The sequence below is a fragment of the Sorex fumeus genome, unplaced genomic scaffold (assembly GCF_029834395.1).
Source record: "Sorex fumeus unplaced genomic scaffold, SorFum_2.1 ptg000197l, whole genome shotgun sequence".
Classification (NCBI taxonomy): domain Eukaryota; kingdom Metazoa; phylum Chordata; class Mammalia; order Eulipotyphla; family Soricidae; genus Sorex; species Sorex fumeus.
The window spans coordinates 950,865-966,649 of record NW_026606254.1 but is presented as its reverse complement, the minus strand read 5'-3'; the positions used below and the strand labels follow the sequence as shown (position 1 = coordinate 966,649).

General features: G+C 41.3%; 1 protein-coding gene across 1 annotated transcript in view; it reads left to right on the top strand.

The window, feature by feature from the left end:
- Nucleotides 1-15,785, top strand: part of USP12 (ubiquitin specific peptidase 12) — a 105,619-nt gene that overhangs the window by 49,443 nt on the left and 40,391 nt on the right. The window contains exon 3 of the mRNA XM_056108165.1: nt 6,299-6,512. Coding sequence (XP_055964140.1) covers nt 6,299-6,512 — 214 coding nt within the window. The remainder of the gene's footprint in view (nt 1-6,298; nt 6,513-15,785) is intronic.

The window sequence follows — 15,785 nt, the reverse complement described above, 5'->3', positions numbered from 1 at the left end:
AAATTCAGGCTGGCTGTGTGTAGGACAAATGTCTTACCTCTGTACTATCTTTCCAGCCCCAGAAAGGTATTTTTTGAAATGACAATTTTTAGGATAGTTCTTGGTGAAGGATAATTTTTATGTCTTTACTGTGACTTAGAGGAGTGGTGATTTTCAATGGGTTGATTGCCTACTAGTGTATATTATTCTGATGTTACTGGAAGTTGAGAGAGGAGTACAGGGGTGGCTGAAGCACCTGGAAACTAGCTCCAGGAGGCAGAGACTCTGGCTGTAAAATACCTCATTATCTGCCAGCTTTTCATATATTCTCTAGTTGAATGTTTTCAAAATAAGTTGTTGTAATCTGATAAAACAGATTCCTATTTTCCTTCATATCTCTTGAGCCAGTGATAAAGGTAAAGGTAAATGCCCTCCCGTTGATCGTCGATTTGCTCGAGCGGGCCCAGTAACGTCTCCATTGGAGACTTTATTGTTACTGTGTCTGGCATATCCAATACTCTCGGTAGCTTGCCGGGCTCTCCGAGAGGGGCGGAGGAATCGAACTCGGGTCGGCCATGTTGGCCGCGTGTAAGGCGAATGCCCTACCCGCTGTGCTATCGCTCCTGAGCCAGTGATAAATTTTATTAATAAAATTAAGAGAGTGATTTAAAGTAGTACTCTTTCTGACTTTTTTTGCAGTTCAGACCCTTTTAATAGACTTTTTGTATTGTTTAATGTGTTCTATCTAAATTTTCTGATATTATAGACACATGTAGCTTGGGGTCAATAAATCAGTTGTATTTATATTGTATAAAATACACATTCCATACAGTAAAGTAACGTTGCTTTCCAAAATCTTACAAAGATTGTATTCCAAGGACATCTTATCAAAAGCTGTGGAAGGATGAGTTACTAGTGGTTATTCATTACTTTCTGGATCCAGGGCATGGATCGTTTTGGGGGAAGGGAGAGAAATAAAAAAGAAGCTTTACTTTTGTGGTCTATAACGTTCCTTAAGCAAATGTCTCTTGGTTCTGTTTTCTTTTGTATTATTTTCATTTATTTTTTCTGCACCTGGTGGCCATAAGGGATTTACATTATCAGAAATCCCAGGGAACGTCTATGTTTTGTCTGATAAAGTGACTATGTTTTGTCTGATAAAGTGACTGTTGCTGTGTGTTCTTGCTGGACTGACCCATCTGTGAACAGTCTTGTGGCTGACAGCCCTACAGAGTTCTTGTGAAGAGCATGGGGTGGTGGAGTAATGGTGTGGATGCAGACTGTGTACACTGCAATGGAAGAGGGTGTGTTTGGAGGACATTCCACGTCGCTGTACTGATGGTGTTGTATAAGGAACATGGGCATAGTGATCCACAGGGCCTGTCTCAGGGGAAGGGGCTTTCTCTAACAAGTGGGTATTGGTAGGAAAGGCCCCAAGAGTCAGCATGAAGGGTGAGGTGCCAGGCAGGCATTTTATTTATTTATTTATTTATTTATTTATTTTTTCTCAAGGTCTCTTCACCCCAGTTCTCTTAGGGATTTACACGAACATAAGAGTTGATTGGTCATGAATTTTTAGGGTCTGACTCTTGCAGACATTTAAGCCTTCCTTGGTCGAACACTATGTGGGTGATTTTTTTTTTTTAAATTTTTATTGCTGAGACACCATGAGGTACAGTTGTAGACTTACAAATTTTGTGCTTGGGTTTCAGTTGTACAGGCAGGCATTTCAAAGGTAAATTGGGTCTGGAGCAGGTAGGGCATTTGCCTTGCTCATGGCCAACCTGGGTTTGATTCCCAGCATCCCATATGGTCTTCCCAAGCACCGTCAGGAGTTAATTCCTGAGTGCAAAGCCAGGAATAACCCCTGTGCATTGTCAGGTGTGACCCAAAAAGCGAAAAAAAAAAAAGGTAAATAATAGTGATTAGATCCAGTAGTATGCAAATAAAATATGTGATATGTGAGGTGACCTGTTGGGGTATAAAGAAGAAAACAGAATTTCTAATCTTTATTTGTTTGTAAAGGTCAAGCTTTACTGAAGCTTTTTTTTGGTTTGTTTTAGTTTCAGTTTTTGGGTCACGCCTCGTGATATTCAGGGGCTGCTCCCCACTCTGTACTCAGGATTTTGGTGGTGCTCAGGAACTATATGTGTGCTGACCAGGGATCCTACCAGGGTTCGCTATTTGCAAGCCAAATGACTTTCACATAACACTAGACATCCAACCCAGGGTCTCACACATGTGAAAAACGTGCTCTACTTATTTTATATATGGCAACTCTACAGAATTAATTTATTCAGTATTTTTTTAGGGATAACTCTATGTCATATGTTATGTGCAGTAGTAGTAATAGTTCTATTTCTTCGTGTCCAACTTAGTTACATTTTAATATTTGTTTCTAGCCTTTGGGCACAGAATAGAACTTCTGATCTGTTTTTGAATAAAAGTGGCACACATGAGTAGATCACCTGTCTCTTTCCTGATCTTAGAGAAAAGGCTTTTAGCTCCACATCATAGAGGCTGTGAGATAAAGATCGTTGAGGATTGAACTATTCAGATATTCTAAATCTTCTTGATTCAACCTTGGGAGATTTTAGGAATCCAGGAATTTATCCATTTCTGCTAGGTTCTCTTGTTTTGTGGCATACAGATTTTCAAAGTAGTCTCTGATGATCTTTTGAATTTCTTTGGTTTATGTTGTGATGTCCCCCTTTTCATTTCTGATTCGGTTTATTAGGGTTCTCTCTCTCTCTTTCTTTGTGAGTCTTGCTAGTAGTTTATCAATCTTGTTTATTTTTTCAAAGAACTAGCCTTTGGCTTCATCTTTCGGAGTTTTTTTTGGGTTTCCATGTTGGTTGATTTCTACTCTAAGTTTTATTATTTCTTTCCTTCTGCCTGGCTTGGGCTCCTTTTGTTGGTCCTTTTCTAAGATCTTCAGCTGTGAAGTCAAGTTATTTATGTGGGCCCATTCTTTCTTCCTGAGAAATGCTTGCAGAACTATAAATTTTCCCTTTAACATGGCTTTAGCTGCATCCCACAGGTTCTGGTAGCGCGCGCCTTCATTCTCATTTGTTTACAGGTATCTTTTGATTTCGTCCTTGACTTCTGTTCTGACCCACTCGTTCAACATTGAGTTGTTTAACTTCCAGGTGTTTGATTTGGTTTTCTGTGTCTGTACATGATTAGCTTCTGTCTTCGGTGCATCATAGTCTGAAAAGATAGTTGATACAACATCTGTCTTAGTGATTCTGTTGGGGTATGTTTTGTGGCCCAGTATATGGTCTGTTCTGGAAAATGTTCCATGTGTACTGGAAAAGAATGTGTATTCTTTTTTGGGGAGATGTAAAGTCCTATATAGATCTATTAACCCTCTCCTATTTCTTCCTTCAAAGCCAGTATTTCCTTGCTGAATTTAAATCTTGTTGATCTATCCAGAGGTGATAAGGTGGTGTTGAAGTCTCCAACTACTATTGTGTTGCTCTCAATGTCCTCCTTAAGGTCTTTTAGCAGTTGTTATGTAGGTATTTAGCTGGTCCTTCATTGGGTGTATGTTTAGGAGTGTGATTTCTTCCTGCTGTACATATCCCATGATTAATTAAAAAAAAAAGGCCTTCACTGTCCCTTCTAATCTTTTTCAACCTGAAATCTATGTTGTCAGTTACTAGTAAGGCCACCCCAGCTTTTTTGAGGGAGTTGTTTGCTTGAAGGATTGTTTTCCATCCTTTGTCTTTGAGTCTGTAAACACAAAACTCAAAGTCAAAGTTTGTGCTCTGACCAGATTTGTTTCTTGTAGGCAGCAGAATGTTGGGTTCAGTCTCTGAATCCATTTTGCCACTCTGTGTCTCTTGATTGGCGCATTTAGACCATTGACTTTGAGAGAAGTTATTGTCATGGGGTTTTGTGCCATCTTTCTGTAAGGGTTTGTTGTGCTTGTAGGGGTTTTCTTGTCTTACAGTAGCACCTTTAGCCCTTCTTTTAAGGTTGGTTTTGAGTCTATGAAGTTCCTGGGCTGTTGTTTATCCATGAAATAGTGTATTGTTCCTTCGAGTTTGAGAATTTAGCTGGATAAAGTATTCTTGGTGAAGCGTTCATTTCATTGAGGTTTTTTTTTTTTTTACAGTGCCCCTATAACTGTTTATTAGAATATGAATAAAGTCCATGAATATATTCCTGGCAGAGGAACCCAGGCATGCGGGTCCCAGGGCTAAGGTCTCTAAGCCTACTCGGATTGGGACTGGGCCTTCTCTACCCAGACCCCCCATCTTCCAGTAGATAGGTGTCACACCCACCAGCTGCTGACAGCGCCAGATTGGTCCCATCAACGGCCAAGATGCAGAGACTATAAAACCCAGCTCCCGGAAGCGACATCTTATTATCTTTCCTTTGGAGAACCTGGCAGGCTACAAAAAGTATCCTGCCTGCATGGCAGAGTCTGGCAAACTTCCTGTGTCATACTCAGTATGCCAAATACCAGTAACAATGATGGGTCTCATCCTCCTAATCCTGAAAGAGCATTGAAATGGCTCTTTTAAAATCTCAGGGCTAGGTAGAAAGAGACGTTACTGGTGCCTGCTCGAGACAATCGACGAACAACAGGATGATCATGATCGTGGATATATTCCAAATAACTAAAAAAAGAAGAAAGAAAAAAAATCAAGTTAAGGAGCATGCATAAAATACAAAATAGCAGTTTAAAAATAGTATCTTCATAACCAATACACAAAAATAATAAAGTGGCTACAGAAGAAAACCAAAATGACTGAGCACTGCAAAGCCTTCCCTGCATGCTCCGCTACTATATCCCACCATTGTCTTCAGGCTTGGAGGGTTTCCTCTGATAGGTCTGCTGTCAATTTAAGGGGTGCTCCTTTGTATGTGATTTCCTTCTTTGCTCTTACTGCTTGCTGTACTGTGTGTGTCTTTATCTGTGATATCCACATCTATGATATCACTAACTATGATATGCCTTGGAGTCTTTTTATTAGGGTCTCTTTTAGCTGGCACCCTTCGGGCTCCTTGAATCTGGATGCCTGCATTCTCCAACTCAGGGGACTTTTCAGCAATGATTTCTTTAACTGTGGCTTTTTCATTAGGGTTGCTTCCCTGTCCTTCTGGTACTCCGATGATTCTATTCTCTTGAAATCATCCCCTAGATTCTGATTCGCCCTAGAGCTATTCTGAGGTCTTTTCCCATTGTTTATTGTTGCCTGTAGGCTTCCTGCAGCTCATTTTCAAGCTCAGTGATTCTGTCTTCAGCTGTAGCCATTCTACTGTTGAGGGCAGCCACTGAGTTTTTTTTATTTCATCTACCGAATCCTTTATTCGTGACACTTCTTTTTGTATCTTTTTTATTTCTGCTCTCATTTCTTCCTGTATTTTCTCGGCTGTCTGTTCTACTGTTTCTTTCATGTCCTCCTTTAATTTAGTGTATACCTGTTCCACTGTTTCTTTGAGTTCATTGAACATCTTCAGCATTTCATCTCTGAATTATTTGTTGGAGAACTCACATTTGTGGGTAATGCCTATTGAGGCTTCTAGACTCTTTTCATCATCCTTTTCATCTTCTCCTCGTGGTGGGAATTTGTGCTTTCTTCATGTTGTTGTGGTTGTATGGAGGTGGGACCTTCCAGTTCACTATCACTACTCCCTCTTGTTATGAGAGAGGATTCTGGATGAGCTTAGTTGATGGTCATTGCCTTTTTACTTTCCCCTTCTAGAGCATGTCCTTCCTCTCAGGTGTTCCTCAGTGCCTTATGTGAGACCTCCAGTGAAGCTTTTGGAGAATGTGATCTTTTATATTGGGCTTGTACATCCTCTTGTGTTCATTAGTATTATGGTGAAATTGGAATAGACTAGTGACCTATTGGCCTATTGAGTTTGAGATAGCTAGGATATTACTCATGGACTTAGGCAATGAAGATTGAGATGTGACTGCAAATTGTCGGGAATGGGCAATAGCGCCCCACAAGAGTTCATGCCCATTTCTGCGGAGGCTACGCCCCCTGTCTCAGAGGCTGGGGAGCTGCCCATAGGGGGGCTGGGACTGTGTGGGTCCGAGAGGCTGACTGGGACGTGGGAGTGGCGAGTGGGGGCTGTACACCACTTTTAACTCACCTTTCTGTGTATTTCTTTGAATCAGTTTTCATAAATGTCAAGTATGTTATACTTTTAAAAAAATTTTAACTATAAACTGATACCCATTAACATCTGTTTAATGTTAAAATAGATAATTTGTGTTCAGATTAGTTATTTCTACTCTCAGATACTTTTTAATATGTGGCCCCAAATGTAATAATAATATTTTTTTTTTCTATTCTAGTTTGGAAATACCTGCTACTGCAATTCTGTTCTTCAAGCACTTTATTTTTGCCGTCCATTTCGGGAAAAAGTTCTAGCATACAAGAGTCAGCCTAGAAAGAAGGAGAACCTTCTTACTTGCTTAGCAGATCTCTTCCATAGCATAGCCACTCAGAAGAAAAAGGTTGGAGTAATACCACCAAAGAAGTTCATAACAAGATTACGGAAAGAAAATGGTAATTCCTCTGCTTCTTACTGTCTTGCTACCAAACAAAGAGTAAATTTAGCATCTCTTAAAATGCAGGAAACATTGACTGAATGTCTTAATTGTGAAATAACTCAAGATGATGTTTTTATCTTTAAAGACAGGCTAATGTAGTGCGGAGTAGGAAACACAATGATTGATAGGCATGACTCATGTTTGAAGTACAGTATACAGAGATCAAATTCTTTATGCCAGAAAATGAGAAATCATAATTTCTCTGCCTATTTTTTTATCAAGAAGGAAGGGTTCCCCCCCACACACTATTGTTAATATGTTGTTATTGTATTCTATGTATGTTAATTCATTGATCCTTATTTTAAACTGATATAGAAAATGTGCTATTTATTCAGTTTTAGCCTGGTGGTGGAAAAACAGGGAAGAAAAAACAGCAAAATTTTACATCACATCCTAAGAAAAGGAAAGAACCAAAATAAGAAACCAAGTTTTCTGACTCGTATGTCTGTGGTGGTGGTGTTATGGTGGTGGGGAGCTGGGGTTGTTTTAATTTTCACTCCATACGTCTTTTAAAAAATAGGTTCTGTTTAGCCTTACTTCATTTCTCTCTCTTAAAACATTTTCATTTAATTTTCATGACAAACCTTTAACTTAGATCTTATTACTCCACTTTATAAAACCCAACTGGGACTCAGAACAGGTTGGTCACTTATTTTTCAGCTTCCCATTTGAGATTTCCTTGGATGTTTAGATCCAGTTTCTTTCTAAGATTCCAAGCCAGTTCAGAAAATTGTAGTAGATGTGACTACCACATAGAGATCTGGGTTTTGGGGCCGGAGCAATTGTACAGCAGGGAAGGTACTAGCCTTGCATGTGGCCAAATCAGGTTCAATCCCTGGTATCCCATATAGTCCCCAAGCCCACCAGGAGCAATTCCTTATTGTAGAGCAGGACTAACCCCTGAGCTTCTCTGGGTGTGGTCCAAGAAAACCAAAACCAACAAATAAATCTGGGTTTTGTTTGATGTAGGGTCTTGAATAGAAATGAGATTAGTGGTAGTTTTAATTTGTTGTCTAACATGTAGAAAGATAGTGACAGGCATAAGATTTGAGAGGTCTTTTAAGGTTGGATGTTATGTAAATCAATCTTGCCCTTAGTTGACATTGTTTATCATCTCACAAATTGAGATAAGAGTGGGTCATAGTTTCCTAGGACAGAATACTATTACTCTAGCCCCCTCCCCCCATTGATGTATATTTTAAAGCTTTAAATTTTCTTCATATATATTTATAAAATATTTGATGAATTGCTGACAAAAAAAACCCTTGTGTTTTTGGTTAAAAAAAATTAAAAAGTTTTAAAGTGTTCACTTTCATGTGTTACAGATCTGTATTATATATTCTGTTTTTAAGATAGCCAAATGCAGCTGTGTTAGAATGTGGACTGATCAGCGTCTTTTCAGTGTTTTGACGGTTGATAGGAAACTTTAAACAGGTTTTTTTGGTAGATAATTCAAATGCAGGAAAATTGGCTATGCCATCCTATTTCTGTAGCTTCATATTTTAGAAGTTTTCTATATGAGTAATGAGGACTTTATACTGAAAATACCGTACTTTTCCTTTTCATTTAGTAGCAATTAAAAATAAAACTATTGTTTGGTGTATTATATGCACCCTATTTAGTTTGGGTTGCTATTTTAAAAATGCCATATTCTCATAAGTAACTTAATAGTCATTTATTTCTCAGCATTGCCAAGGTAGAAAAGTTCCACATCTGGCAGTCAGCTTTTGATAACTGGCTACTATAGTTGTGTGATCTGATTCTCTGGTTTTAGCAATTTTATAGTAGAGTTTGTTGTTTGGGGGTTAGTTTACTCTTCTCGAGTCATTTTAGCTGCTTCAGCTTCTCTTTGCTCCTCTGTTCCTTCAAAGACCGGTCAAGTCTGTTCTTGAGCTGAACATGTGGCAGTGAAGGAGATGGAAGATGTCCTTGTCCTTAGGAGACACATATGTATATCTTCTAGCCATGCCACTAGTGCTGCTGAGAGTCAAAAATACAAATACATGAATACATGCATTTACATCTTATATTATGTGAGGGAATACTAGTTGTTTACAAATAATTCCTATTAGATTCTAGTAACTTCCCATATTCATTTCAGTTATTTTCTCTTAAGAGGCATGGAAAAAATATTTTGTGTAGTGCAGATGTATAGCTGTTCGTTCCATTCTAGGCCATGGGTCCCGATGTGGAGTTCTTCGACTGATCTTCTCGGTCCTATCTTGGCATTAAAATCACCGACAATGATCTTGTAGGAGATGTGGTCTTCTTTATAGAACTTCCCCAGCTCCATGTAGAACTTCTCAATTTCTCCTTCATCATAATTGGATGTTGGTGCGTAGACAACGAAGATAGAAATTGCTGGCAATGAGCCACATCTATTCAAGTGTAAACGTTCGATTCGGGTTGCTAGGCATTCGAATGAATCAGTGCTCATAGCCAAGTTCGTGTTGACAAGGACACCGACGCCTTCGACGCCTCTTTTATTGCATGTTCCAAGGAACAATTCTTCTCCAGTGTCGAAAACGGCGTGATGTGATTGATGCCTTCTTGTCTCGGTCAGACCAAAGATGTCGTACTTGATCTTTCGTGCTTGTACTCGATGAGAGGAGGGTGAGAAACTGTCTGAGTTCATCATGTCGACCAAGACCATCCACGGTAATTCACAGTTCCAGAAGGCCGAATCTAAACGTTGGACATGAGAGTCTCCCGGTGGACGGTTCCACAATGAAATAGACCACATCATTTTCAATTGACGGTTTTGCCTCACCAATGTCGCTGTTGTCCCAAAATTCCAAACGGGATCGGACTGCCATCTTCTTCGTGCAAAATTCTACTTCACAGAGCAGGGAGAAAGGGCTGCAAAGTTTAAGAAGAGAACTCACAGAACGACCACCAACTGGGAGCTCTTTGGCACTATTGCAGCAACATGGGAAGATGCCGTTGTTGACAACATTGACGAGGAATACGTTCGACTGGTTCAGCACCTCCATGATTGTGCGAGGAACGCCAAGACGGAGATAGCCACAAAAAAAAAAAGCCTGTTTCCCAAAACTCTTGAGCTTATTTGCCAACGTGGTTTGGTGCATGCCTCAGGCAACCGCAAGCTAACGTCCGAGCTCGCAAAGCAGTGCAGAGATGTGATCAAGGAAGACCTCAAAGAGAGAAGAGCAGAAGTGCTGGTAGATGCCACAGAAGCCGGGAAAAGCATTTGTAACGCCCGCCTGTCCTTCGCCAACTACAAGACCAAGATGACTGCCCTCCGACGTCCTGATGGATCTATCACATCTTCCAGAAGGGCAATGGAGAAGATTATCCATGACTTCTGCTCAGATCTCTTCGATAACCATGTCCACCTGCCCACATACCAAATTCCACAGGATGGATATGTCGTTCCCAGTGTTCTCCCTTTCGAAATCCGACACGCCATTTCGTCAGTAAAGAAATGAACAGCACCTGTCCAGACAAGGTCAGACCTGAACACCTGAAGAACCTGCCGTCAGCACTCATCAATACGCTGGCTCGGCTTTTCACATGCTACCTGTCTGAATGCAGGGTTCTGTCCCAATGGAAAACCAGCAGGACTGTACTACTGTACAGGAAGGGAGACATCCACGACATTGGCAACTATTGCCCAATCTGCCTATTGTCTGTCATCTACAAGCTGTTCACTCGAGTTATCCTGAATAGGATTGGCAGAACACTAGATGAAGGACAGCCATGCGAGCAAGCTGGGTTCCACAAAGGATTCAATACGATTGACCATATCCACACAATAACCAAGGTCATTGAGGTTTCTCAGGAGTTCAAGATGCTGCTCTAACGTTCATTAATTTAAAGAAGGCCTTTGATTCTGTTGCTACAGAAGCAGTCATTGAAGCCCTAGCCAAAAGGGCATTCAAACTCTACATCAGGATCCTCCGTGAGCTGTATTACGGATTCACTACCAGGATCTCACCATTCTACAAAGAAGTAATCATCCATGTCAAGAGAGGGGTTCGGCAGGGTGATACCATTTCACCGAAACTCTTCAGTGCCACCCTCGAGAACATCATGTGATGACTGGAATGGGAAGGAATGGGAGTGAAGATAGATGGTCAGCAACTACAACACCACGTCTGCTTTGCTGATGACATCGTTCTAATAACACCAAACATCAGCCAAGCAGCACAAATGCTGGCCAACTTTGACCATGAGTGTGGAAACATTAGACTACAGCTGAATCTTATAAAGGCATTGTTTATGAGAAACAGCCTCGTTCCTGATGCTCCATTCGCTCTCAGTGGAATGACCATCTCCGAATGCAACAGCTATGTGTACCTAGGTTGAGAAGTCAATATGACGAATAACCTGGCACCAGAGTTGCGCAGGAGGAAGAGAGTGGCTTGGAACGCCTTCAAGAGCGTTGAAGAAATAGCTAAGAGGACGAAGAACCTCTGGCTCCGGGCACATCTCTTTGATTCCACTATTCTTTCTGCATTAACATACGCCTCAGAGACCTGGGCCCTATGCAAACTGGATGAGAACGCTATTCAGGTCTCCCAAAGAGGAATTGAAAGAGCTATGCTTGGAGTATCACGTTTCACTCAAATGAGAGAAAGAATCCGGAGTTCTGACCTCCATCGATGGTTAAGAATCAGGGACGCTGTCTCGTTTGCCAAGGCGTCAAAAATCAGATGGGCTGGACGCGTAATGAGATTTGGAGACGACCACTGGTCTAGAGCCATTACTGACTGGATTCCACGGGACGTCAAAAGACCCCGTGGCCGTCCACCTACCAGATGGTCAGACCTCTTCATCAAGATCCTGTCCGATCGGTTTGAAGCTCTTCGTGTTCCTAGAACGAACAGACGACATTGGGCTACACTAGCACGTGACAGGGACAAATGGAGACATTACTGGCGCCCTCTCGAGCAACTCGACGATTAACGGGAAGTCAGGTGATCAAATGATAGCTGTTTCTCAATTACGAAGGAAACAATGTACTTTAAATCAGTTTTAAATTTTCCTCTCAGTTTTTGCATTAGCCTTGCAGCTGTTTCAGGTCTCTGGTAGTTTATATATTTCTAGTGTGTGAATTTAATCATGCCATTGTCTTTGTCTCTTCCAACGCGTGAATTTAATCATGCCATTGTCCATGTCTTCCACTGGACTTTCCATTCCATGATGAAGGGAACACATTTGTCTTGGCTCACTATTGTATTCCTAGCACTTACTCCTGCTCTTGGCACATAGTGGGTGCTTACTAGATATTTGTTGAGTGCATGAATGAATAGATTTGATTTATCACAGTAAAATATACATCTGCTTTCCCACAGTGGTGCTGAGGATATAGGAAGACAATCCATAAAATAACCCGGATTTGAAAAAATAACTAATAGTGTTTGTGAGGGTGTCCAGACCATTCAGTCAATGTTGTCTTGATATTTTATGGGGTCTTAGTTGATGTTTTTAACTGTAGTGGCTGAGCATAGAATTCCAAGATTCTAGCACATTCCGTGTACTGTGGACTAGAAATTAAGTACTTCAACAAACTACAGTACTCTTTAGTATAATTTACTTCTCATTTTGTTTAATTCAGTTGAAATAGTTTTAAGAATAAGATATTATTGTTCTGTGTTTAAAAAATATGCCCCCCAAAATGTTTTAGATTTCTAAACAACAAACTCATTTGCACATTTTATCTTTACAAACAAATAATTATTTTCTTTTTTTTTGTAAAGCTAAAATACAAAAACATGCATTTTGTCTTGACAAAAACATGCAGAGATTTTTAAAGGAAAAAGTGAGGCAACTTTAGTTATGGTATTATGCCATCTTGTGTTTATATGCTGTAATGTATATTACATTATATACATATATATACACATTATATACAACTGCCGTGTAACCCCATCAACGGCCAGGATCCAGAGACTATAAAACCAAGCTCCTGGAAGCGCGCAGCTGCAAATGCCACTAATTCTCTAGTTCTCGCTCCCAGAGAACCCGGCAGGCTACTGAGAGTATCATGCCCGCATATATGCCTGACTGGGAACACCTGTAAAGGTGATTAGAGGCTGCTCCAAAAGCCTCCATCCCTTTTGGAGAGCCCGGCAAGCTACTGAGAGTATCCTGCCTGCATGGCAGAGCCTGGCAAGCTACCTGTGACGTATTCGATATGCCAAAAACAGTAACAATGATGGTCCTCATTCCCCTGACCCTGAGAGAGCCCCCAATATGTCATCGGGCTACACTAGCACGTGACAGGGAAGGATGGAGATGTTATTGAGCCCGCTCGAGCAAATCGATGAACAGTGGGGTGATAGTGATAATGATTGAGTTATTCAGGCCCGTAAGAATGAGACCCGTAAGAGTGTACACAATCTTTTTCTGGTTCATGCTTACCATTCTCCCATGGCTTCCATTACATTCTACTTTTCTGTTTTTTGTTTTTGTTTTTGTTTTCACAAAGTTGTTCATATCACACAGCGATAGCACAGCAGTAGGGCGTTTGTCTTGCATGCAGCCAGCCTGGCCGAGCCAGGTTTGATTCCTCTGGCCCTCTCGGAGAGCCCAGCAAGCTACCGAGAGTATCTCGCCCGCATGACAAAGCCTGGCAAGCTCCCCGTGACGTATTCGATATGCCAGACACAGTAACAACAAATCTCACGATGGAGATGTTACTGGGCCCGCTCGAGCAAATTGATGAACAACGGGAGGACAGTGATGCAGTGATGTTTTAACCTTTCTTAATCTAGTAGAGGTCAATCATATGCACTCAGTGTCACATGTTGGGAAGTTTCTCTTGTTCTTTAAAAAATGAGTCTTTAAAAAGTTTTTAAAAAGCTTCTTTAAAAAAACTGGTTTCAAGGCTACTAATTTCCTAAGCTGTTACCTGTCCACGAAGCTCTGCATAGTTCCTTCAAATCTGAATGACAATCTTCCTGGATAGAGTATTCTTGGTAAGTTATTCATTTCGTCAAGTTTTTGTATTCTTTCCATACGCTTGTGACTCATAGAGTCCCATTTGATAGATCTGCTACTGTACTTCTTACGGGCTTTCTTTTGTGTGTAAGTTCCTTTTTTGATCTTGCTGCCTTCAGTATTCTGTCTTTATCTTTGGATTTTGTCATTTTGAGTATACTGTGCCCTGGAGGTTTTCTAACTGGGTCTGTTTTCACTGAGACCCTTTAGGCCTTTTGGGTCCCCGTGACTGTAATCCTAAACTCTGGGAAGTTCTTATTGATAATTTCTTTAGCTATTGTTTCCTCATTACATTTTGCCTTCCTGTTCTGCAGGGACTCCGATGATTCTTACATTGTTCCTCTTGAACTCATCCCATAGTCCTCTGGTATACAGTTTATTTCTTTTCGAATTGTTTTCCACTTTCTGTTGTTTCTTCCTGATTTCATCTTCATCGTCTAGCTCCTCAATCTTCTGTTATTCTGTTGTTTGGAGCTTATTTTGACTTTGTTTTATTCCCTACCATGGTCTTCATTTCTGTTATTTCTGACTGTAATAGCTTTTTCATTTAAACTCTATCATACTTTGTAGGACTTTGCTGACATCTGTGCTATCATTTTTTTGAACTCATTGAACATCCTCATCTTAGTGTTACTACAGACACTAAGGATTTACTAATGTTGTTGATGTCTAGTTGATATTCATTTTACTTTTCTTAAGCTCTCTATTTCCTTCTGTCATAATTTCTTCCCATTCCTCATCTCAGTGGTTTTCCTGAGGAGAGGAACTCTAGAACTTTGACCTGGACTGGTGAATGGTTGAGGGGTAAAAGCACTTAGTTCTCAAGGGGTTTCTGTGGACTTAGAGAAGCTGCCTAGTCATTGAAGGTGTCAGAATTAGAACAAAGTCAGGTGGAGGGAGAAACTGTCACTCAGGCCTCTAGGACTCATGTGAGGAGATGTTGGTAGAAGACCACAGGGAGAATGAGTGTCAAGGGGAGTCGAGCCAGTTGGTTGCTTATTTGTTTTTGTTGCTGTTGTCATAATGGCCGGGGCTCACATAGCTGACTACGGAGCCAGCACAAGCACACTTGCTGCTTACCTTAGGGTGGCACAGGTCAGCGCCAGCCCACTCGGTTTGCAGTGCTCCCATCTGACTGAGAGCTGCAGAACACCAGGTATTAGCATGCTGCTCCCCTGATGATCCGGCACAGCACAGCCACTGATATCACACTTGGCCACATCTTGTGCTGGGATCGAATGCGGAGCCTCAAGCTTGCACGTCCAGCCCGCACTAACACTCTTAAAAGGCCCTTAGCTTTGAAGAGCTTTTTGGATTGAGGAGTTTTGCGCCTGCAGGTGAAAGCATAATGGTTTAGGTTTGGCATCAGAGAGCAAGAGAATATTCCTTGAGGTTGAAGAGATGACAAGTTCAGAACACAAAAATGGTTCCTAGAAAGAACAGCAGGGAGTTGGGAAAGAAGAAAAATCCCCAAGAACAAGGAAGGAATAATAAAATAAGCAAATGAGGGTAGTAGAAGATAGGAGGCCGGGGGTGGGGGTGGGGGGGAGTATTGTTCTCAGGCCTGGAAGATTATTGCTTTGAGAAATAACAGTAATGACAGTATGACTGCCGGTGATGGAACATCTGAGAACACGCTTGAGTCAGACATCGAGGGGTGGCGGGGTAGTGGTGGGGGCAGGAGACTTCATAGCTAGCTGTGTGCTGCCTCACAGTGCTGGCTTGGGTACCCAGACTTCCATTGAGAGCCTGAGGCAGGGAATGGCCCCAGCTTCTTGGATCTGTCTCCCCCGTGGGCAGAAACTTGGGGTGCACAGTATACCACAGGCAAGAAGACCAAGTCATGTTGAGTCCAGTGGGTGGAGGGTGCAGTCACCATTAAAGCTCAAAGTTTTTATCGTTGTTAAAAATAATGGGGTTTCTTTAATTAAAAATCCTCCAGGATAAACTCATAGTGGAGAATGGAAGTGTGGCTCTAATACTGTATGACTCAAATCCAGCCAGACTTCAGGGCCACGACACATGGATCTGATCAGAGTGAGTTCAAAGTTGGAGTCAAGTAGCTGGGGTAATAGCACAGCATTTAGGGCGTTTGCCTTGCATGCGGCCAACCTGGGTTCGATTCCCAGCATCCCATATGGTACCCAAGCATCGCTAGGAATAATTAAAAAAAAAAAAACAGTCGGAGTCAAAACTGCCTTGCTCTCATAGCTGCCTGAATCTTTTTTGAAAAAGGTCTTTTTGACACCAGGATCAAAATTCA